The 25,623-nt window shown below is 42.1% G+C and overlaps 1 protein-coding gene across 2 annotated transcripts in view; it reads right to left on the reverse strand.

Annotated features, from left to right (window-relative positions):
- Positions 1–13,772, reverse strand: part of ago4 (argonaute RISC component 4) — a 68,798-nt gene extending 55,026 nt beyond the window's left edge. For both annotated transcript variants that reach the window (XM_078237899.1, XM_078237898.1), the window contains exon 1: positions 13,644–13,772. In XM_078237899.1, coding sequence (XP_078094025.1) covers positions 13,644–13,662 — 19 coding nt within the window. In that variant the 5' untranslated portion in view covers positions 13,663–13,772. The remainder of the gene's footprint in view (positions 1–13,643) is intronic.
- Between the last annotated feature and the right edge of the window lie 11,851 nt (positions 13,773–25,623).

The following is a 25,623-nucleotide window of genomic DNA, read 5'->3' on the forward strand; positions in this document are numbered from 1 at the left end:
CCCCATTTGGAATATTGTGAACAGTTTTGGGACCCATATCTAAGGAAGGGTGTGCTGGCCTTAGAAAGGGTCCAGAGGAGTTCACAAGAATGATCCCTGAAATGAAGAGATTGTCATTTGAGGAACGGTTGAGGACTCTGGGTCTGTACTCACTGGAGTTTAGAAAGGATGAGGGGGGATCTTATTGAAACTTACAGGATACTGCGAGGCCTGGATAGAGTGTATGTGGAGAGGATGTTTCCACTAGTAGGAAAAACTAGAACCAGAGGGCACAACCTCAGGCTAAAGGGACGATCCTTTAAAAAGGAAAAGGGGAGGAATTTCTTCAGCCAGAGAGTGGTGAATCTGTGGAACTCTTTGCCGCAGAAGGCTGTGGAGGCCAGGTCATTGAGTGTCTTTAAGACAGAAATAGATAGGTTCTTGATTAATAAGGGAATCAGGGGTTATGGGGAAAAGGCAGGAGAATGGGGACGAGAAAAATATCAGCCATGATTGAATGGCAGAGCAGATTCGATGGGCCGAGAGGGCTAATTCTGCTCCTATGTCTTATGGTTTTTATGGGCTGGATGATGCCATTGTTTTTATAAACTAAATAATGCAAACATACACAAAATCTGATCAGGTGATGGTATGTTCTGCTCAATTATGTGAATTTCTTCCAGCACTTCCAGCTTCACAGATTAGAACAGATTCAACCAGTGACACCAAAGGTCTTAAATTTAACCGAAGCTAACTGCTGCTCCTTGGAGTTGGTTTCTGGACTTGTACATCTTCCAAATCAAGAGATGGCTGTTTGAGGGTTCACTGTGGTGTATATTTTCTTTAAAAATAGATTTTAACATTTGATCATCAAAAAAATGATCCTGTGGTACATCCCTGGCTCAAGGGTAGCTATGCTTGCTGTTTGGTTTGACTGCATTGAGATGGCTTCAGAAGAGCTTATATACACAATATTTAAAGGGATGACTTCAAATTGGATTATTGAACATTGTAATACTTGTTGCTTGAATTGTCCAATGAAACCCTAGTTCTTATCACATGGTCTCATGTTTGCTTTTTAGGATTGTAGATGGGGAGTGCTGTAGCAAGGGTCAACTGTATATACTAATGAGTGTTTTTAGTTGTCTTAATTTTTATAAAATGGAAGTATCCACGGTGCAACATTGTAGAAAATAGTTATCTGAAAAGTGGAATAAATGGACATACAAATCTGAAAAACAAAATTGGCAGCATGGTGGCACAGTGGTTAGCACTGCTGCCTCACAGCGCCAAGTGTTGGGTTCAATTCCAGCCTCTGGCTGTGTGGAGTTTGCACATTCTCCCCATGACTGTGTGGGTTTCCTCCGGGTGCTCCGGTTTCCTCCAGGTGCTCCGGTTTCCTCCCACAGTCAAATGTGCAGGTTGGGTTGATTGGCCATGCTAAATTGTTCTTAGAGTCAGGGGGTTACGGGGATAGAGCCTGGGTGGAATTGTTGTCAGTGCAGGCTTGCCTGGGTGGAATTGTTGTCAGTGCAGGCTCGATGGGCCAAATGGCCTCCTTCTGCACTGTAGGGATTCCATGATTCTAAATCACAAAGCAAAAGCACAGGCACAAAATCAAAAAGGCAAATGGAATGCTGCTCTTTACCTCAAGGGGATGTAATAGAAAGGAAAGTTATGCATCAGTTGTATAGGAACTTGCTGAAACCATACGCGGCGCACTATATTAAGCCTTGGTTACTGCATCGCAGGAAGAATATACTGATTTTGGATGGTGCGCACATCAGACATACCAGACTGTTCATTTTAGAGGGATAACCTATGGAGAATAGTTTTCACAAACTTGGTCCACAATCCTTTGCGTATGGAAAATTGAAGGGTAATCTAATGGAGTTTAAAATATTAAAAATATTTGGTAGGATAGAAATGGGTTTTTTTCCCCTTGCCTCCAAAGAGAAAATGGTCCATCAATCAGGATCAGAGATAGCAATGATGAAATTAGAGCAAGAAAAATTAGGAGCAAAATCAGGAAGCATTTTTTAAAATCATACAAAGTGTAGCAATTTGGAACTCTCTTCTCAAAAAGATTTTGGAATCTAGGTTTTAATACAGTAAGGGTTACGAGATCATCTACTTGGAACAAAAAAAACAGGAAAATAGATTTTAAGTAGAGATCAGCAAGTGTTAAGGGATACACATAAACCAAAAACAAAAGGAATATGGATTTGAGGTAGAGATCAGGCATAAGGTAACCGAATAGCAGAGCAGGCTTGAGAACCGTACCTACAAAAGGTGTGCTTCGATAAAACAAGGTCACATAATTTAAACTACCATAACCCAATAATTTCCCCTGATGCAATTCAAGATGTAGCTTTTGATAATTTGTTGGGAAACTGCAACCTCATGCCATATTACTCATCTGTATACACAAGCTGACATTAAGATTTTAATGAGTAGTCATTTAAGTTTCAGACTTAACGGTCTAACGTATATAAAATATCAAAATTCCTTTTTCCAGATTTCATATTTTTGAAAGCTGAATCACTGAAGTGGAAAAAAAATGTAATTTAATCAAATAATCTTGCATTGCAATTGATTTTTTTTTAAAACAATGGGCCCAAATTGTGAAAGCAGCCAGAAGCTCTGTGTAAGTATCCGAAGGGGCAAAACATGCCCTGCTCAAGATGTAATATAAAAAAAAGAACGGGAGTAGGTCATTTGGCTCCTTAAGCCTGCTCTGCCATTCCATAAAGTCATGGCTGGTGATTGTGACCTTAACTCCACTTTTCCATCTGTTCCCGTAATCCTGGACTCCCTTGTAGATCAAGTCTAACTTAGCCTTGATTATATTCAATGATCTAGCCTCCAATGCTCTCTGGGGTAGCGAATTCCAAAAATTAATAATCCTCTGGGAGAAGTAATTCCTCCACATCTCTGCCTTACACGGAAGGCCCTTTATTTTGAAACTGTTCCCCTAAACTCTAATTTGGCCCACAAGGGGAAACAGTCTCTCAGGAACTACTTTTTCGAGACTCCTCAAAATCTGATACATTTCAACGAGGTCAAGTTGCAACCTTTTCTCATAAGACAACCTCTTCAGACCAGGAATCAACCTTATGTACCTTCTCCAAACTGCCTCCAATGCAAGTATGTTCCTCCTAAAGTAAAGTGGCCAAAACAGTAAATAGTACTCTATAGTCTCATCAATGCAATGTACAGTTGTCGAAAAACTTCCTTACTTACATACTCCACCCCCACCTTCTTAATTACTTGCTGCAGTTGCATGCTGACATTTTGTGATGTGTGTGCAACAACATCCAGGACCCTCTGGACTGCGGCATTCTGTAATCTCACTCCACTTAAATAATATTCTGCTTTTTTATTCTTCCTGCCAAAGTGGACAACTTGACGTTTTCCTACATTATTCTCCATCTGCAATTTTTTTGTCCACTCACAACATATCTGTATCCCTTTGAAGGCTCTTTGTATCCTCCTCGCAACTCACTACTCCACCTATCGCCAACAGGTTTAGCTACCATACACTCGGTTCCTTCATACAAGTCATTAATATAGATCTTTGTGGCACAGTTTCCAACCTGAAAATGATTCATTTTTCAGGAATCAATTTTCTGTTTGTTAACTAATCCTCTATTTATGCGAATACATTACCCCAAACACCATGAGCTCTTATCTTGTGTAGTAACCTTTTATGTGGCATTGTTAGAATGGTTGCGTGTATCCGACATTTTGAATATTTGCTATCAGTTCAGATTTTAAAACTTAGGTGCAATAATTCTGTACAGTCTACTTTAACATCTACAAAATAAACCAATTTCAGCTAAATACTACTTAAAATCAAGATGCACCTAAACAACTATATCTGACAAGAGAACCCAAAAGGCCAAATAAGGCAATTAAACATTTTTAGTGACTTGATCCTATAAAATCTGTAGTACTTGAAAACTTTGATACACAATGTGAATGTCCTTTCCTATCTGTGTCCTTTTGTTTATAAGGAAACAAAAGACAAGTAATTCTGCTATAGAATTATCTTGCAAATTTCAAATATTCACAAGTTTTTCTGGTTGCTTGGTAGTACACAACTTAAGTATTGCTGAAGAAAAAGAGACACACTATTGAAGATTTTCGTCTTGCACTCATCAGGACAGACGCAAGAATGCAAATTTCAAAGGGAGCAACAATTTATTTTGAATGGGAAAAGGTGGAATGCCTGGACATGTTCCTTTTGCCTGGAGAGACACGTACCTGCAAATGAATATATACAGCATCTGACAAGCAGAAGTGAGCCACATTGCAAGCTAGACTGATAATTTTAAATGAGTGAAATTCCCAAAACACTCAGGGTTGTTCAGAAATTGCTGTCCAATCACAAAATCACATCTAACGCTATGTTCTGAGTTTTGCCAGCACAGGCTGGTTCCGTACTGTGTCTATTGCAAATAGCCGAGGAGATGTGCTATTAGATATGATCCGTCAGTTGATGAGATGTATGGCCTACGTACCTGGTATCACACCTGGCACTAAATTCATATACCGCATTTATCATTTGTGTGGCAGACAGAATACAATTTTAGCTTGACGGCAGCATTCTGTTAGTCGGAAATATACCATGCAAACAGCATGTCCCACATGCAATAAAGCTGTGTAGCGAATACAATCGATTAGAGACTGGAATAGGATAAATGGCACTCAAAGTGCTCAGGTAGGGTAACCTTTTGAACTAATTGATTACTACAACAGCAGCGCAGGTTTGAAGCTTCAACTGACTGCTAGGTCACTGGTTCAATTAACCGACTATATTTCTGTCACAGCAGAACAGGTCAATATAGACTAATTCGATGCTAGTGATCTTACTTTTGGAACTAATTGCTGGGGCAGCATGGCAGATTTGATCAGTGGCTTCAATTGACTGCTGCTCAGGTCTTTGTAAACTCAGGTGCTCACAACACTCACTGCAATGTGATGAATACCTCACTCCTATCAAGTGCAATGTCACCACTGAGGGCATGGCCACTTTTGTAGGCTGGGACTGATTTCAGCAAAGACACTTCTATAAGAACATAAGAAATAGGAGCAGGAGTAGGCCATCTAGCCCCTCGAGCCTGCCCCGCCATTCAATAAGATCATGGCTGATCTGAAGTGGATCAGTTCCACTTACCCGCCTGATCCCTATAACCCCTAATTCCCTTACCGATCAGGAATCCATCTATCCGTGATTTAAACATATTCAACGAGGTAGCCTCCACCACTTCAGTGGGCAGAGAATTCCAAAGATTCACCACCCTCTGAGAGAAGAAATTCCTCCTCAACTCTGTCCTAAACTGACCCCCCTTTATTTTGAGGCTGTGCCCTCTAGTTCTAGCTTCCTTTCTAAGTGGAAAGAATCTCTCCACCTCTACCCTATCCAGCCCCTTCATTATCTTATAGGTCTCTATAAGATCCCCCCTCAGCCTTCTAAATTCCAACGAGTACAAACCCAATCTGCTCAGTCTCTCCTCATAATCAACACCCCTCATCTCTGGTATCAACCTGGTGAACCTTCTCTGCACTCCCTCCAAGGCCAATATATCCTTCCGCAAATAAGGAGACCAATACTGCACACAGTATTCCAGCTGCGGCCTCACCAATGCCCTGTACAGATGCAGCAAGACATCTCTGCTTTTATATTCTATCCCCCTTGCGATATAGGCCAACATCCCATTTGCCTTCTTGATCACCTGTTGCACCTGCAGACTGGGTTTTTGCGTCTCATGCACAAGGACCCCCAGGTCCCTTTGCACAATAGCATGTTGTAATTTTTTTCCATTTAGATAATAATCCAATTTGCTATTATTTCCTCCGAAGTGAATAACCTCGCATTTGTCAATGTTATACTCCACCTGCCAGATCCTCGCCCACTCACTCAGCCTGTCCTGAACTACTATAAAAGATTAAAGATATGAGAGTTAGAGTAGATGGCAACACTTGTGCTTACAGTTTCACAATAATTTGCCTTATTTCATTTGAGTCCAGTCAGATTAAGCCATAATCAAGTGGAAACTCCAGGCCATAATATGTCTGGATGTCCAGGCTAACTCCAGTCAGATCTGGCCTGATCATCTCAAATAATATTAATTCTCCTCTAAGTAGTCAAACCTTTTTAGTAAGAGAAAGATGTGCATTTTTATAGAGTCTTTCATAACCTCAGGAATTTGTACAATCGCTGTTGCAAATTTTAAAACACAACAGCAAATTTGCACACACAAAGCTCCCACAAATGTTAGCACGATAACAGATAATCTATTTAGCAGTGTTGATAGGTAGGTGAAGGATAAATATTAGCCATGATTCCAGGGAAAGCATCACAGTTCCTCTTCAAGAAAGCACCAAGGGATTGTTTACACTCATCTGAGGGGGCAAATGGGGCTTTGGTTTAATGTCTTATCTGGAACACTTCCTCAGTACCACACCGAGTGCCTTGATTTTGTGTTCAAGGCTCTGTAGTGGGACATGAACTCACAACCTTCTGACCCAAAGTCAAGAGTGCTATTCACTGAGCCACAAATGACACTGCACCATATTAAGCCCCTTTTTACAGTATTTCAGTGTCCCCTATAGAGTCATAGAGGTTTACAGCATGGAAACAGGCCCTTCGGCCCAACCTGTCCATGCCGCCCTTTTTTTTAAAACCCCGAAGCTAATCCCAATTGCCCGCATTTGGACCATATCCCTCCATACCCATCTTACCCATGTAACTATTTAAATACTTTTTAAACGACAAAATTGTACCCGCCTCCACTACTACCTCTGGCAGCTTGTTCCAGATACTCACCACCCTCTGTGTGAAAAAATTGCCCCCCTGGACACTTTTGTATCTCTCCCCTCTCACCTTAAACCTCTAGTTTTAGACTCCAGTACCTTTGGGAAAAGATATTGACTATCTAGCTGATCTGTGCCCCTCATTATTTTATAGACCTCTGTAAGATCACTCCTCAGCCTCCAATGCTCCAGGGAAAAAAGTACCAGTCTATCCAGCCTCTCCTTATAACTCAAACCATCAAGTCCCGGTAACATCCTAGTAAATCTCTTCTGCACTCTTTCTAGTTTAATAATATCATAGAAATCATAGAAACCCTACAGTACAGAAAGAGGCCATTTGGCCCATCGAGTCTGCGCCGACCACAATCCCACCCAGGCCCTACCCCCATATCCCTACACATTTTACCCACTAATCCCTCTAATCTACGCATCCCAGGACACTAAGGGGCAATTTTAGCATGGCCAATCAACCTAACCCGCACATCTTTGGACTGTGGGAGGAAACCGGAGCACCCGGAGGAAACCCACGCAGACACGAGGAGAATGTGCAAACTCCACACAGACAGCGACCCAAGCCGGGAATTGAACCCAGGTCCCCGGAGCTGTGAAGCAGCAGTGCTAACCACTGTGCTACCGTGCCGGTACGTACCGTACCGTATCCTTTCTATATTAGGGTGACCAGAACTGCACACAGTATTCCAAGTGTGGCCTTACCAATGTCTTGTACAACTTCAACAAGATTTCCCGGCTCCTGTATTCAATGTTCTGACCGATGAAACCAAGCACGCCAAATGCCTTCTTCACCACTCTGTCCACCTGTGACTCCACTTTCAAGGAGCTATGAACATGTACCCCAAGATCTCTTTGTTCTGTAACTCTCCCCAACGCCCTACCATTAACTGAGTAAGTTCAATCTACCAAAATGCATCACCTCGCATTTGTCCAAGTTAAACTCCATCTGCCATTCATCAGCCCATTGGCCCAATTGATCAAGATCCCGTTGCAATTGGAGATAACTTTCTTCTGTCAGGGGAGTGGGAAAAGGAGTTGTAGTCCAGAAGTCAGAGAGGGTGGTGAGGTATTGGGGAAGGTATCAGGGTCAAGGGTGGGACAGGAAGGTAGGTTGAAGTGTGTCTACTTCAATGCAAGGAGCATCCGGAACAAGGTAGATGAACTTGGGGCGTGGATTGGTACTTGGGACTACGATGTTGTGGCCATTGCGGAGACGTGGGTAGAACAAGGACAGGAATGGTTGCTGGACGTTCCGGGGTATAGATGTTTCAGTAAGTGTAGGGAAGCTGGTAAAAGAGGTGGAGGAGTGGCATTGTTAATCAAGGATAGTTTAACGGCTGCGGAAAGGCACTTCGAGGGGGATCTGCACACTGAGGTAATATGGGCTGAGGTTAGAAATAGGAAAGGAGTGGTCACGTTGTTAGGAGTTTACTATAGGCCCCCAAATAGTAATAGAGATGTGGAGGAAGAAATTGCTAAGCAGATTATGGATATGTGTGGGGGTCACAGGGTAGTTGTCATGGGGGACTTTAACTTTCCAAATATTGATTGGAACCTTTGTAGGTCAAATAGTTCGGATGGGGCAGTTTTTGTGCAGTGCGTGCAGGAGGGGGTTCCTGACACAATATGTGCATAGGCCGACAAGAGGTGAGGCCACATTGGATTTGGTACTGGGAAATGAACCGGGCCAAGTGTTAGATTTGGTTGTGGGAGAGCACTTTGGAGATAGTGACCACAATTCGGTGTCTTTTGTTATTGCAATGGAGAGGGATAGGGCCGTACGGCAGGGCAAGGTTTACAATTGGGGGAGAGGTAATTATGATGCGATTAGGCAAGAATTAGGGGGCATAAGTTGGGAACAGAAACTGTCAGGGAAAGGAACTAATGAAAAGTGGAACTTTTTCAAGGAACAAATACTGGGTGTCCTTGATAGGTATGTCCCTGTCAGGCAGGAAGGAAATGGCCGAGTGAGGGAACCATGGTTCACGAAAGAGGTGGAATGTCTTGTGAAAAGGAAGAGGGAAGCTTATGTAGGGATGAGGAAACAAGGTTCAGATGGCTCGATTGAGGGTTACAAGTTAGCAAGGAATGAGCTGAAAAAGGGGCTTAGGAGAGCTAGGAGGGGAATGAGAAGTCCTTGGCAGGTCGGATCAAGGAAAACCCCAAGGCTTTTTACTCTTATGTGAGGAATAAAAGAATGACCAGGGTGAGGTTAGGGCCAGTCAAGGACAGTAGTGGGAACTTGTGTATGGAGTCAGTAGAGATAGGCGAAGTGATGAATGAATACTTTTCTTTAGTGTTCACCAAGGAGAGGGGCCATGTTTTTGAGGAAGAGAAGGTGTTACAGGCTAATAGGCTGGAGGAAATAGATGTTCGGAGGGAAGATGTCCTGGCAGTTTTGAATAAACTGAAGGTCGATAAGTCCCCTGGGCCTGATGAAATGTATCCTAGGATTCTTTGGGAGGCAAGGGATGAGGTTGCAGAGCCTTTGGCTTTGATCTTTGGGTCCTCGCTGTCCACGGGATGGTGCCAGAGGACTGGAGAATGGCGAATGTTGTTCCTCTGTTTAAGAAAGGGAATAGAAATGACCCTGGTAATTATAGACCGGTTAGTCTTACTTCGGTGGTTGGTAAATTGATGGAAAAGGTCCTTAGGGATGGGATTTACGACCATTTAGAAAGATGCGGATTAATCCGGGATAGTCAGCACGGATTCGTGAAGGGCAAGTCGTGCCTCACAAATTTGATTGAATTTTTTGAGGAGGTAACTAAGTGTGTTGATGAAGGTAGGGCAGTTGATGTCATATACATGGATTTTAGTAAGGCGTTTGATAAGGTCCCCCATGGTCGGCTTATGATGAAAGTGAGGAGGTGTGGGATAGAGGGAAAGGTGGCCGATTGGATAGGTAACTGGCTGTCTGATCGAAGACAGAGGGTGGTGGTGGATGGAAAATTTTCGGATTGGAGGCAGGTTGCTAGCAGAGTGCCACAGGGATCAGTGCTTGGTCCTCTGCTCTTTGTGATTTTTATTAATGACTTAGAGGAGGGGGCTGAAGGGTGGATCAGTAAATTTGCTGATGACACCAAGATTGGTGGAGTAGTGGATGAGGTGGAGGGCTGTTGTAGGCTGCAGAGACATCGATAGGATGCAAAGCTGGGCTGAAAAATGGCAAATGGAGTTTAACCCTGATAAATGTGAGGTGATTCATTGTGGTAGGACTAATTTAAATGTGGATTACAGGGTCAAAGGTAGGGTTCTGAAGATTGTGGAGGAACAGAGAGATCTTGGGGTCCATATCCACAGATCTCTAAAGGTTGCCACTCAAGTGGACAGAGCTGTGAAGAAGGCCTATAGTGTGTTAGCTTTTGTTAACAGGGGGTTGGAGTTTAAGAGCCGTGGGGTTATGCTGCAACTGTACAGGACCTTGGTGAGACCACATTTGGAATACTGTGTGCAGTTCTGGTCACCTCACTATAAGAAGGATGTGGAAGCGCTGGAAAGAGTGCAGAGGAGATTTACCAGGATGCTGCCTGGTTTGGAGGGTAGGTCTTATGAGGAAAGGTTGAGGGAGCTAGGGCTGTTCTCTCTGGAGCAGAGGAGGCTGAGGGGAGACTTAATAGAGGTTTATAAAATGATGAGGGGGATAGATAGAGTGAACGTTCAAAGACTATTTCCTCGGGTGGATGGAGCTATTACAAGGGGGCATAACTATAGGGTTCGTGGTGGGAGATATAGGAAGGATATCAGAGGTAGGTTCTTTACGCAGAGAGTGGTTGGGGTGTGGAATGGACTGCCTGCAGTGATCGTGGAGTCAAGACACTTTATGAACATTTAAGCGGTTATTGGATAGGCACATGGAGCACACCAGGATGATAAGGAGTGGGATAGCTTGATCTTGGTTTCAGATAAAGCTCGGCACAACATCGTGGGCTGAAGGGCCTGTTCTGTGCTGTACTGTTCTATGTTCACTGTCCACTATGCCACCAATCCTGGTGTCATCTGCAAACTTACTAACCATGCCTCCTATATTCTCATCCAAATCATTAATATAAATGACAAATAACAGTGGACTCAGCACTGATCCCTGAGGCACACCGCTGGTCACAGGCCTGCAGTTCGAAAAACAACCCTCTACAACCACCTTTTGTATCCATTTAGATACCTCACCCTGGATCCTGTGAGATTTAACCTTATGCAACCACCTACCAAGCGGTACCTTGTCAAAGGCCTTGCTAAAGTCCATGTAGACAACATCAACTGCACTGCCCTCATCTACCTTCTTGGTTACCCCTTCAAAAAACTCAATCAAATTTGTGAGACATGATTTTCCACTCTCAAAGCTATGCTGACTGTCCCTAGTCAGTCCTTGTGTCTCTAAATGCCTGTAGATCCTGTCTCTCAAAATACCTTCCAACAACTCACCCAGATATGAGGCTGAGTATGTGACTGCCTTTTTGACCTGCTTCCTTTATGACAGGGTTTGAAGATCAGGAGTTTGTTTACACAAAAACATGTTGAATGTAATTTTACTTTTATAAGTTTTGAGATTGTTTTTTGAAAAGTGTAAAAATATTTTAACAGCATCACATTTTAATATTTACCATATTTCTACAATAAAATAATTACTTCAGTTCAGATGTACTTCATTAGCTATAAAGTGTTTTGGGTTGTCCTGAGGCAAAAGACAATATATAGAACACACTCTTTCCCCCTGTATTTCATTTGAATACAAGTTCAGTTGCACCCAAAGTGAAAAATCAAACACGAGACTAGTTCCAGAATAACATTTTCAAACAGCTTAAATGACTCTTTTGTAGAGGGAAACCAATATTATAAGCATTGTGAAAAGACACATGATCTGCCAAGAGAAGTTCCGGGTATTAAGTCACCTCCATACCTGGTGAGCTACAATATACCCTGCCAATGTTATTTTCATTCTTTTTCAGTTCTCACTGAGTACCACATGGTTTACTCATACTGCTGAATTAACAATTCTAAAGCTACCTTCTGTTGCAAAAGTTTAGCATAATCAATGCACCGAACCAGCACGTCTTTTGGATGGTGGGAGGAAACCGGAACACCCAGAGAAAATCCATGCAGACACGAGGAGAATGTGCAGACTCCACACAGACAGTGATGCAAGCCAGGAATCGAACCATGGTCCCTGGTGCCGTGAGGCAGCGATGCTACCCACTGTGCCACCATGCCACTCATGGGTGACAAGTAAAGAGGTGGACAGGTCTTTGTAATGGAAAGAATATAGGTTTGAAGTTCAACTCGGTTGAAACAGGTTGCCAAGATTGTTTACGGTAGCCAAGAATTGAAATGAAATTGATGGTGAGCAAACAAAAGTTGATGGTGGGGGTTGAAGACTTTGGTCTCCTGAATGTTTAATCAGAGAAAATTGCAGTGGTTCGTACTGCTGCCTCACAGCGCCAGGGACCCAGGTTCTATTCCGGCCTCAGGTCGCTGTCTGCGTGGAGTTTGCACATTCTCCGTGTCTGTGTGGGTTTCCTCCCACAGTCAAAAATGTGCGGGTTAGGTTGATGGCCATGATAAATTGACCCTGGTGTCAGAGGATTCGCAGGGTAAATACGTGGGTTTACGGGAATAGGGCCTGGGTGGGATTGTGGTCAGTGCAGACTCGATGGACCGAATGGCCTCTTTCTGCACTGGAGGGATTCTACGAAAACTGGAGTTCATCCAGAAGTGGTGGGAAAAGTTGTCTGATAACAGTGGAAAATATTCATATCCAGGTAAAAGAAAACTCAAAATTGCAGAATTAACATCCTGAGAACTACTACTGTATTATTAAAACCGAGAAAACGTCATTTGACCAAAAGTAAACTGTCTCGGGAGTGCATTCTTGGAATCTTAGGAATTATAGGCTCCTGCGATTAAAGATACGAACATCGATCCAAACAAAAAGCAGGACATTAGTCGACTTTAGAAAGGTTTTGCTTCTTTCTACTCTCACCCCAATCCCTTCTTTTATAGTTAATAAAATTCGCATATGATCTTTCGCCGCTATTCTTTAAAATGCACCTTGTGCCTGAAACTGGACAATCTTCGACCATTAAAGGCATAAACCGATCTTATTAAACTCGAGGGGCTGGACGGTCTACTACGGTTATAGTGCAAGCTTGTTGGAGGTGGGTGTTAGGTTTCTTCTTGAAGGGAGTTCTACACAACCCAATAGAAGAGCTCTTTAAAACCATTTATAAACTCGCACTTGGCTGTCTTCGCATACTTCCCTCGCCCAGGCGAATGCAAAGCTGGATGTCAGGGATTTGCCCAGTGAATCCTGGCTTCCCCGGCCCCAGTTCCCCCCCTCCCCAACTAAAGAAACACTTCGCCCTTCCCGCTCCAGGAGCCCGGCTACCGGGGGGGGGGGGGGGCGGAGAACAGCCGGACACAGAGCTCAGTATGATCACGGAACAGCCACTTCCTCCTGGACTCCAGGCCGCGGCTTTTAGCCTGCTCTCCGGGCCTTACTCACCCCGCCATCCCCGCGGGTACTCACAAATCCTTTCACCTGTTTACAAACCCACTCGAGGGGGTGGGTTTGTGTCCGCTGGGCCCCGCTCGCAGCCTTCCTCACCTCGACCGCAGGGGAGGAAGCGGCTCAAGGCCCCAATCCCCAGACACCCCGCAGAGATTCACCGGAGAAACAATACATCGTGCCCTCAGTGCGGAGCGTCCCCGTCCCCCACCCGGGCTGCGAGCTGGAGACTGGGCCGCGAACCAACCCTTACCTCCCCCTACCCCTCAAACTGCTGGACGGCTGCCGATTGCCCGCCGCTCGGGCCGAGGCCACCGCCGCGAGTGCTTACCTGGTGCCACCGGCTCCATTCCCCCGGCCGCCGACCCCCCGATTCCACTCGAATACGATCCCTTCCCCCCTCAGCGCGCACACACAATCCGACGCTTCAGACAACACGCTCACTGCGCATGCGGGCCCCACGGCCGGAGTACGCGTGCGCGCCTCGGGGAGCTTTAAACCGTGTGCACGCGAGCCAGGGTCAAAGGTGCACGGCTGTGCACGTACATGCGCACGCGAGCTGGGGCCAATGGCGCGCAATTGCGCGCCGCCCCGCCCCCGGCGGGCAGAGCATGTGTATAAACAATTTGCTTCGCGCAGCCTTGGCATGTGTGTGATATCCACCGGCGGAGTGAGCGCTCCTGTCTGCGCGCCCAGGGTTTCCGAGAACTGGCGACTGAATTGTTAAAGTCTCTGGTCTTGAGCCGCTGGATAAAATATTATCACAGTAAGAAGTTTAACAACACCAGGTTAAAGTTTATTTGGTAGCAAAAGCCACACAAGCTTTCGGAGCTCAGAGCCCCTTCTTCAGGTGAGTGGGAATTCTGTTCACAAACAGAGCTTATAAAGACACAGACTCAATTTACATGAATAATGGTTGGAATGCAAATACTTACAACTAATCAAGTCTTTAAGAAACAAAACAATGTGAGTGGAGAGAGCATCAAGACAGGCTAAAAAGATGTGTATTGTCTCCAGACAAGACAGCCAGTGAAACTCTGCAGGTCCACGCAACTGTGGGGGTTACAAATAGTGTGACATGAAGCCAATATCCCGGTTGAGGCCGTCCTCGTGTGTGTGGAACTTGGCTATCAGTTTCTGCTCAGCGACTCTGCGCTGTCGTGTGTCGCGAAGGCCGCCTTGGAGAACGCTTACCCGAATATCAGAGGCCGAATGCCCGTGACCGCTGAAGTGCTCCCCAACAGGAAGAGAACAGTCTTGCCTGGTGATTGTCGAGCGGTGTTCATTCATCCGTTGTCGCAGCGTCTGCATAGTTTCCCCAATGTACCATGCCTCGGGACATCCTTTCTTGCAGCGTATCAGGTAGACAACGTTGGCCGAATTGCAAGAGTATGTACCGTGTACCTGGTGGATGGTGTTCTCACGTGAGATGATGGCATCTGTGTCGGTGATCCGGCACGTCTTGCAGAGGTTGCTGTGGCCGGGCTGTGTGGTGTCATGGTCACTGTTCTCCTGAAGGCTGGGTAGTTTGCTGCGGACAATGGTCTGTTTGAGGTTGTGCGGTTGTTTGAAGGCAAGAAGTGGGGGTGTGGGGATGGCCTTGGCGAGATGTTCGTCTTCATCAATGACATGTTGAAGGCTCCGGAGGAGATGCCGTAGCTTCTCCGCTCCGGGGAAGTACTGGACAACGAAGGGTACTCTGTCCACTGTGTCCCGTGTTTTGTTTTGTTTCTTAAAGACTTGATTAGTTGTAAGTATTCGCATTCCAACCATTATTCATGTAAATTGAGTCTGTGTCTTTATATGCTCTGTTTGTGAACAGAATTCTCACTCACCTGAAGAAGGGGCTTAGAGCTCCGAAAGCTTGTGTGGCTTTTGCTACCAAATAAACCTGTTGGACTTTAACCTGGTGTTGTTAAACTTCTTACTGTGTTTACCCCAGTCCAACGCCGGCATCTCCACATCATAAAATATTATCACAGGAGAATGAAAAAAAGGTGAGGTGATAAAATTTCAAACACTTGCAGAAGTGGGTATGGGGAAATATTGAATGTTAAACATTGAGTAAAATTGAATAGCATGTTTGTGATAACAGCACCATATGCATAGTCCTTGATGGTTCTTCATGTATCTGGGATGACCGGACATTTTGAGAAGTGTCTTGATTGAATTATTCAAAACAGTGAGCGAAACAATAATAATAGAAACATGGCATGGTAACTAGAACAGAGTAAGAAGTTAACAACACCAGGTTAAAGTCCAACAGGTTTATTTGGTAGCACAAGCCACTAGCTTTCGGAGCGCTGCTCCTTCATCAGGTAAGTGGGAGTTCTGTCCACAAACAGGGCGTATAAAGACACAAACTCAATTTACAAGATAATGGTTGGAATGTGAGTCTTTACAGGTAATCAAGTCTTAAAGGTACAGACAATGTGAGTGGAGAGAGGGTTAAACACAGGTTACAGAGATGTGTATTGTCTCCAGCCAGGACAGTTAGTGAGATTTTGCAAGCCCAGGCAAGTCATGGGGATTACAGATAGTGTGACATGAACCCAAGATCCCGGTTGAGGCCGTCCTCATGTGTGCGGAACTTGGCTATCAGTCTCTGCTCAGCGACTATGCGTTGTCATGTGTCGTGCTGTGTCGATATGCACGATCTCCTTGGAGATCCTCTCCACTTGGAGTCAGCAGTTTGCGGTGTCGATGGTAGCCATGATGTGTAGCCATTAAACCTGTTGGACTTTAACCTGGTGTTGTGTGACTTCTTACTGTGTTTACCCCAGTCCAACGCCCGCATCTCCACATCATAACTAGAACAGAGCCATGGTTTATTTGACAGATCCAAGAAGCTAATATTCCTGCCTATGAAGGAGGCTGAGGGGTTCATGAAGTGCACATTGTAGGGCACCCTCTCCCTCATCAATAGAATTGATAAATAGACGGAGTATACAAGTCCCCAAAAAAGGCAGATAAGAGTACTGGAACGGGATAGCAGTAGTGGCGGATGATTCTAGAGTTAGTGGAATTGATTTGCCCTTTTGAAGATACAACAGAATCCACTCTGTTTCTTTCCAGAGATGTTACCTTTTCCAGCATTTTTTGTTTTTTTTATCACAAATGGTATGTTGCCCAGTGCTTGGGAGCATTTTAGAATGTGTGGAAAAACATAGTGAGAGAGAGTTTGCTAAAAATGATGACCCATATGAAAACCAGCAACTTGGATTGACGTATCCTTGAGGTTTTACAAAAGGAGTAAGTTTAGAAAATCAAGACCTTAATGTCGACAGTTCCCCACACTGTTTCCTATGCCATGAGCTGGACAGGGGAAGGGGAGAATCAGAAAGGCCAGCATTTAATCACAGGGTTAGTGAAGGAAGTAATAACATTGTTCTGGAGCAAGTTGGCCCAAAGCCTCAACCCCCCTCCTCGGGTCAGGTGCCCCACAGCATGAGCCGCCTCGTGGAAATGTCCTCCGTGCGCAAGCTGCCAAACACAGAGTATTTCCAGCATTTTCTGATTTTATATCAGATTTCCAGCATCTGCAATATATTTTACTATTCTAAGTACAATATTTTCCTGATCCCATATTTAACCAATCTCTCAGTCACGATCATTTCCAACACCAATTTGCTGCTCACTTTCCATGCTGTCCCAATATATATGTATCAAGTGCACATGATATCACTGGAAATTTCCTTTGGATTCTGCCGATTTGCCACTGCAACTTAGAATCATAGAATAGAATGGTTACAACTTTAAAGAAAGCAATTTAGCCTTTTGAATCTGTGCCAGCTCGCCACAAAAGGATTTTAGCCAGTTTCGCTCCTCCATCTTTTCTCTGTAGCCTTGCAATTTTTTTCTTTTAAATTGAAGTTTATCCAATTCCCTTATAAAAGGCACAAACGAATCTACCTCCACCATCCTCTCAGAGTGCATTCCAGATCTTAACCACTCACTACATTTTTAAAAAGTGTTTACTATGTGACTTTTGGTTCTTTTGCCGAATACCTTAAATCTGTGCCCTCTGGCTCTTAACACTGCTGTCAGTAAGAACAATTTGCTTCTATCTACTCTGTCTATAGCCCACACTTTGAAGTGTCAATTCAACTGATTATCTTGGCATAAGGGAGTAATTTAAGCACATGTAATGTGTATTAAAAAAAAGTGTACGGAAGTAAAAGCAGAAAGGAAGAGGAAGTGGTGAATAATAAAGATGTGGAGATGCCGTCGTTGGACTGGGGTAAGCACAGTAAGAAGTCTCATAACACCAGGTTAAAGTCCAATGATGGACTTTAACCTGGTGGTGTGAGACTTCTTACTGTAAATAATAAACACATTGCAATGAAATTGAAGTGCTGAATCAATGTAGATACAGATCTTACAATATGTATTTAGTAGGGATAGTTTTCAAAGTCTAGTGTCTAACATTTGGAATATGAGGAAATTTCCAGTGCACGGCATATAAATGGTAAATATATGTTTATAATAAAGACATTTGGCTTCAAAGTGATGCAAATAGTAATAATTTGTAATTCTGAGAAATGAAACCATAATATATTGCTAATGCAAATATTTCTACATATATATGCATATTCCATTTACAATCAACAAGGGACTTAGAATGCAGGTTGTAGAGTGCCAAATTTCCTGAACTTTTTAAAATTTTTCAATTAAATACATTTTTGTCTGTATTTTAAAACAAAATTAATGTATTCCACTTTGCTGCCACTTAACACAATAGAGAAACAATCTTACAAGTAACATGAAATCCATTACATTTTGAAACAATTTTTGTTAATTTTGTTACTCATTGTTGTACCTTGGCCTGCTTTCAGCCCCAAAAAAACTTAAATTATCTTGAGCTGTCTTTTAGCAATTTCACTTTATAAAAGGTTGAAAATCTTTACATCAAAATGTGAATTAGTTTGTTTTCAATTACAAGTGAAGACTTTCAAAACATTTAAATGAACACTAATATTCTATTTGTCTTTGAATATTTTATTGAATTGTTCAGTCTTGGTAATGTGGTGTTGACAGTTGAAGGAGCTAAGTGATAACAACCATCTGTTGCAAACATTTTTTTTCATATTTACTACTGTTGAGCCAAGAACAGTGAAGCTACAAACAAGAAGAGTAGAATGCTTAATAATTAATCAATTAATTGCAGTCCCACCAATTTGAGTACATCTAAGTGTTTTGAGAAATCACCAATGTAACTGCACTAGACGTTAATGCATTTTAATGAGTATTTGTGAACGATTCCAACAGAATAAATAAAACTGATCCATACATTATATTGACAATGAGAATACTGCACAGGAAATAAAATAATATATTTCACTAGAAAAAATACATAGACTATAATAGAGCTGGACATCTAAAAATAAAAAAAGCTACAAATGTGAGGTGATTCATTTTGGTAGGACTAATTTAATGTGGATTACAGGGTCAAAGGTAGGGTTCTGAAGACTGTGGAGGAACAGAGAGATCTTGGGGTTCATATCCACAGATCTCCAAAGGTTGCCACTCAAGTGGATAGAGCTGTGAAGAAGGCCTATAGTGTGTTAGCTTTTATTAACAGGGGGTTGGAGTTTAAGAGCCGTGGGGTTATGCTGCAACTGTACAGGACCTTGGTGAGACCACATTTGGAATATTGTGTGCAGTTCTGGTCACCTCACTATAAGAAGGATGTGGAAGCGCTGGAAAGAGTGCAGAGGAGATTTACCAGGATGCTGCCTGGTTTGGAGGGTAGGTCTTATGAGGAAAGGTTGAGGGAGCTAGGGCTGTTCTCTCTGGAGCGGAGGAGGCTGAGGGGACACTTAATAGAGGTTTATAAAATGATGAAGGGGATAGATAGAGTGAACGTTCAAAGACTATTTCCTCGGGTGGATGGAGCTATTACAAGGGGGCATAACTATAGGGTTCGTGGTGGGAGATACAGGAAGGATATCAGAGGTAGGTTCTTTATGCAGAGGTAGGTTCTTTATGGTTGGGGTGTGGAATGGACTGCCTGCAGTGATGGTGGAGTCAGACACTTTAGGAACATTTAAGCGGTTATTGGATAGGCACATGGAGCACACCAGGATGATAGGGAGTGGGATAGCTTGATCTTGGTTTCAGATAAAGCTCGGCACAACATCGTGGGCCGAAGGGCCTGTTCTGTGCTGTACTGTTCTATGTTCTATGTACACGTGAAAAGAAATTAACAAGCTAGAGGAACAATAACTTAATTATAACATAACCTAGTTTACAGTTTACATTTCTGACATTTTGGACTTTGCACTACTTGACTGTTGAACATATGATAAGTTTGATCAGTTACCAATTGGAGCACCCTATGAATGATTGTGCCTCACCTCAACAGAGGGAACATCAATACACTATCCTTCATTCAATGAAGTAATTCAATGTGCACACAGAAGCAATGATGAAGCTAGGATTTGTATTGATGAGAGAGAAAAAATGACTACAAGTATCAAAAATGCCCAGTGTATCTCCTTTTAAGATTCGCCTTTAACATCTCTCATTGATACATTTTTTTCCTTCGGATGAGACTATAGCATGGTATTAGTTGTTTTCCAAGCAATAAGTATTTTTAAGTGGCTTTAGGACTGCTTTTGCTTTTTTTCTTCCTCTGTACTAATTAAAAATCATCCACCATTTACTAACCTGCTAGAAATTACTGTTTGTTTTAATGAGAGCAAACAAAGTTTGAGATTAATACCTGAATAACTTGATTGATAAATACACTACCACAGTGTGGAAGTGAGTCATTCAGACTTCGGGGTAAATTTCCATCTGAATGTCAGGGTGTATCACAAATTTGTCTGTAGAATTTTTCATCCATCATTTGAAGCTGACTCTAAGAACAAAGAATTTGTCACCTGACAATTGGAAGTTGGAACTTTGGGTGAAGGCATCTATTTTTATGGAAACCAATGTTGGAGTAGAGGTGCTACCATTCATTTCATTACTCTGGCAATGGGGTTAAAATGAAGCAATCAGTAAAAGTTTTGTTCCTGAATGCTACCCCCTGAATTCTACTAAAAGGTACCCTGTTTACAGTCACACCGAATTAACATAAGAGGTGGCCACCATGGCACAAATTATTGTCTTGCAAGACAGAAGGCCAATGACATTTATTGTGCAGGCACACAAATGAAAGATTGTGTAATGTACTGGATGTTTGTTTGTACCTTTGGCATTGTTCCCTGCCTTATGGATATCTCTTTTAAAAAAAAAATTTGAAAAAGAAAGTAAAGGAATCAATTTCCAATCTTCCAGCCTGGAAATAAATCTCTCATAACTTCATAGAATCAGAAGGAGGCCGTTTGACCCAGGCCCACACCCCCTATCCCATCCACGCAGCCCAGCACATCAACCATAGCTAATCCACCTAACATACACATTAGGGGCAATTTAGCATGGCTAATCCACCTAACGTGCTCATCATTGGACTGTGGGAGGAAACCAGAGCCTTGAAGGAAATCCATGCAGATATAGGAAAAAAGTGCAAATTCCACCCAGTCAACCGAGGCCAGAATTGAACCTGGGGCACTGGCGTTGTGAGTCAGCAGTGCTAACCGCTTTGCCACCATGCTGCCTACTTGCTGGAGTCTCTCAAAAACTTTAGAGAATTTATATATAAGGGCCCTATTTTCTAGATTCATATGTGAAAAAAATAATTTTCATGAGAAGGAAGAGCTGAGGTTTGTTTCACCATCCAAGATTTTGACCAGGCTTTGTGTTTTCTTCAATCTTAGTTTTGATGTTGTAGATCAGTCAAAAATAAAGATCCCATGAACAATTTAATTTTGGTAATCGGTGAAAGATATTTTTAGTGAAATACTGGAACACAACATTTTTTTCAAGTTCCTTTTGATGTAGAAAATGAACATGAAATAAGGGGTGATTTTATTTTTTGTGAAAGCCCTGTGTTATTTATGGAAATTTGTATTGCTCCATAGCGCATTCTATCCAGAAATTTATGAATTAAAATTTTTTTTAGTGCAGTAACTCAATTTTCCAATTCCAGGATTGTAAAATTTTAATTTCAAAATACAGGAAATGCTAAATGTTGGAAATAGTAACATTTTAAACAGCAACTTGCATTTCTACAGCACTTCTAACAATAACTTCAATTTGTGTTGCATGTTTAATGTGAAGGAGTATTCTAAGTCTCTTCATAGATGGTTGTAGGAAACAAATGGCTGCCAAGAAAGACCAAGTTTGAAACAGCTGGTGGAAGGACGAATTGAACAGTTATGTTGGGAGATTTTTAAGGTTGAAACATGAGGTGGAAAAGAGATTAGGGAGGGATATAATGGCTGAATGTTCCAGCATCAATGGGAGAAGGGAAGGCAGTGAGCTGAAATGGAAAACCAGAATCAGAGTAAGTTAGAGGTTAGGATGTACTTAAAGAGAAAGCATTGTGTGAGGTCACTGGGGGAATTTAGAGACAAAGGAGGTCAGGGAACCAATAGCAAATGGGGAATGATGAGTTAGATATCAGAGAATCTCTGCAGTGCAGAAGTAGGCCATTTGGCCCATTGAGTCTGCACTGACTCTCTGAAAGAGCATCCCAACATAAACATGCTTTAAAAGTTCAGTTTAAGAAAAAACTACTTGGCTTACAACTTCTTAAAAGTATTAATCAGCCACAGCCATTCATAGTGGTAATAGCAAAAGCTTTCAACCACTTACATAAGTTAATCTTGTAGAAATAAACACATGAATTGAAAACCCACAAAGAAAAAAATAACTTATTACAAGGTAATAAAGATGACAACATTCTCTGCTGAATGCATTTTCCATTTTTGGAACTTGGCTAAGTATTCATAATGAGACCATCTTCAAAAAATAGATATCTAGCCTTTTGTTCTACAACTTCTGTGGATACAATGCCAGATGATTTCATTATGAGAACGTAACAGGGACAATTAGTTTCAAAGGGAATGTTAAATGGCTTTTGTTTTGGTTCCTGACTCAAAACTCTAGTGGGGTCTAGTGTTCTCTTATGGTTCATAACCTCTAAGGTACAATGAACCATGTCTCCTAACCGAATTGACCTGGCTCCATCTTGGGGTGGTTTGAGATGCCTGTCTTTGACATGTAGCGGGTAAAGGCAAAGTGCTGGAGAGCTGTGTATGGGCTGGCTACCTGCAACCTTATCTCTCGCTGGCAAAAGCTGACGGAAGGGGGAATGCAGTTGGGAATCCTGGAATTGGGTCCCACCTACCATTTCTAAAGGCTTCCCGACTTGACCCTACTCACAAAAACCCAGGTCCTTTAATCGCTAGCTGGTGGTGTTTTTGAGTGGTAGTACATCTCTAGATTGACTCTAACTCTGGCCAAATGTCATAGTCCACATCAAAATTAATGCAATCTTTTTCAGAATACATAAGTATTTAGCTTTCTCAATTATCTTACAGGAGCATCTGGAAGACTCATGGAGATAAAATGGCAACTTTCTACTTGGTTTAAAATAACTAAATTAAATAATATTTTACTATACACATATATATTTTGGTTTAGAAAGGTAAAAAAAGGCTTCAGTTTCATTTAGATTTTGTTCATGAACCTTGGTGTCCAGATAGACCTGTCACTAAAATGTTCCAGATCCGTAAGACATAGGAGCAGAAGCAAGTCCATTCAGCCTATTGACTTTTTTCTGCCGTTCAATGAGATCATTACTTATCTATGATAATCCTCAACTCCACTTTCCCGCCTTATTTCCATAACCCTTGATTTCCTTACTGATTAAAAATCTGTTTATCTTAGCCTGAGACATACTTAATAACCCAGTCTCTACAGCACTTTGGTAGGAAGGAGATAAAGAATTCCACAGACTCACTACCTCTGAGAGAAGAAATTTGTCCTTGTCTCCATCTTAAATGGGTGACCCTTACTCTGGAATTTGCCCCCGGTTCTAGATTCTCCCACAAGGAGAAACAGCCCCATTGCATCTACCCCATCAAGCCCCCGAGAATTTTCTGTCTCAATAAGATGGCCTTTTATTTTTCTAAACTACGATGAGTCCAGGCCCAACTTAGTCGACCTCTCCTCATAAGAAAATCCCTCCATACCCAGTATCAAATTAGTGAACCTTCTCAGGACTGCCTCCTCCAAAGCCAGTACATCTTTCCTTAGATAAGGGGACCAAAACTGTCCATAGCATTGCAGGTTTGGTCTAACTAGTGCCTTGTATAGTTTTAGCAAGACTATTTCTATGCATCATTCCCTTTGAATTAAAGCCCAACATTCCATTTGCCTTCCTTATTACCTGCTGAACTTGCATGCTAGCTTGTTGTGATTTATGCATGAGAACCCACAAATCTTTCTGTGCTGCAGCTTTCTGCAGTCTTTCTTTATTTAAATAATATTCTGCTCTTTTATCCTTCCTACCAAAGTACATAATTTCACATTTTCCTACATTACATTTCATCTGCGAAGTTTTTGACCACCCATTTAACCTGGTTATCTCCCTCTGTAGATTATTTGTATCACCCTCACCACTTGCCTTACTACTCACTTTTGTGTCATCCACAAACTTGGCAATAGTACATTCACTTCCCTCGTCCAAGTCATTTATATATCTATTGCAAAGGTGGTAGATACTGATCCTTGTGGCACTCTACTAGTTACAGATTGTCATCCTGAAAAGGCCCCTCTTATTCCAACTCTGGATACTATCAGTTGACCAACCCCTATCCATACTAATATACTTCCCCAAACACCATGGGCTCTTATAAAGTAATCATTTGTGTGGTACCTTGTCAAAATATTTTTTGAAATTCAAGTATATTACATCTACTGGTTCCCCTTTATCTATCCTGCTCATTACTATTTCAAATAACTTTAATAAATTTGTCAGGCATGATTCCCGCTTCATGAAACCATGCTAATTCTGCTTGATTATATTATGTACTTCTAAATGCTCTGCTATTGCATCCTTTATAATGGACTCTAACATTTTCCCAATGACAGATGTTAAGCTAACTGGCCTATAGTTATCTCTTTTGTCTTCCTCCCTTTATGAATAAGATTGTTACATTGGCCATTTTCCAATCCTCAGGGACTTTTCCAGAATTTAAGGATTATTGGAGTATTACTACCACAGCGTCCACTATCTCTGTAGCTACTTCCTTTAATGCAACCCATAAGGTCCAGAGACTTATTGGCCTTTAGCCCCAATATTTTCCCTAGTACGTTCTCTAGTGATTATTGTACTTATCCCCCCGCACCCCCCCGCCCCACCTCCCACCACCCTCACCTCTTTTCTCCTTGATTATTTAGTATTTTTGGAATGCTATTAGTATCGTCTATTATGAAGATTGATACAAAGTATTTAGTCAACTCTTCTGCCATTTCCTAGTTCCCCATTATCATTTCCCAAGTCTTATCCTCTAAGGGGCCTATGTTCACTTTTTCTCTCTCTTATATATTTAAAGAAACTCTTACTGTTCATTTTTCTATTACTATGTAGTTTACCCTCTTTATTATTTTTAGGTTGTTGATTTTTAAAACTTCCCCGATTCTCTGGCTTACCACTAATCTTTGCCACATTGTATGTTTTTTCTTTGTTTGATACCACCCTTAATTTCCCTGGTTAACCATGATTGATTATCACCTTCCTAGAATCCTCCTTCCCCACTGGAATTTTTGTTGAGTCATGAGCTATTTTCATAAACGTCAGCCATTGCTAGTCAACTGTCTTTTCTGCTGAATTCCTTTGCTAGTCCACTCCAGCCAATTCTGCCCTCATTCTTTTGTAATTAGCCTTATTTAAGTTTAGCATAGTTGTTTCTGACCCAAGCTTCTTGCTCTCAGATGGAATGCTAAATTCTACATGTTATGGCCACTGTTTTCTCGGGGATCTTTTACTCCAAGATTGTTTATTAAACCTGCCTCCTTACACATTACCAGATCCAAAATAGCCTGACCCCTGGTTGGATCCACAACATACTTTTCTAGGAAACTGTCCTGAATACACTATGAATTCTTCCTCATGGCTGCCTCCGTGTATTCGATTTTCCAAATCCACATGAAGATTAAAGTTACCCATGATTAATATACTGCCTTTTTACATGCCCTCATTATTTCCTGGTTTATTCCTCATCCTACTGTATAGCTACTGTAAGGTCTTTTGGATTTGTTTGTGTATATATGCATTTTAATGAGGTTTTATAATCTCAAATGAAGGAAATGGGTTGAAAGGGGTTTGAAGTTCAGTGATTCAGAAAACAGAACAAAAAAGTAGAATGAGCTTTGCTATTGCCTTGCAAAAGTGAAGTGACAGAGGCAGAAAAAGG

Source organism: Mustelus asterias, chromosome 21 (genome assembly GCF_964213995.1).
Source record: "Mustelus asterias chromosome 21, sMusAst1.hap1.1, whole genome shotgun sequence".
NCBI lineage: Eukaryota > Metazoa > Chordata > Chondrichthyes > Carcharhiniformes > Triakidae > Mustelus > Mustelus asterias.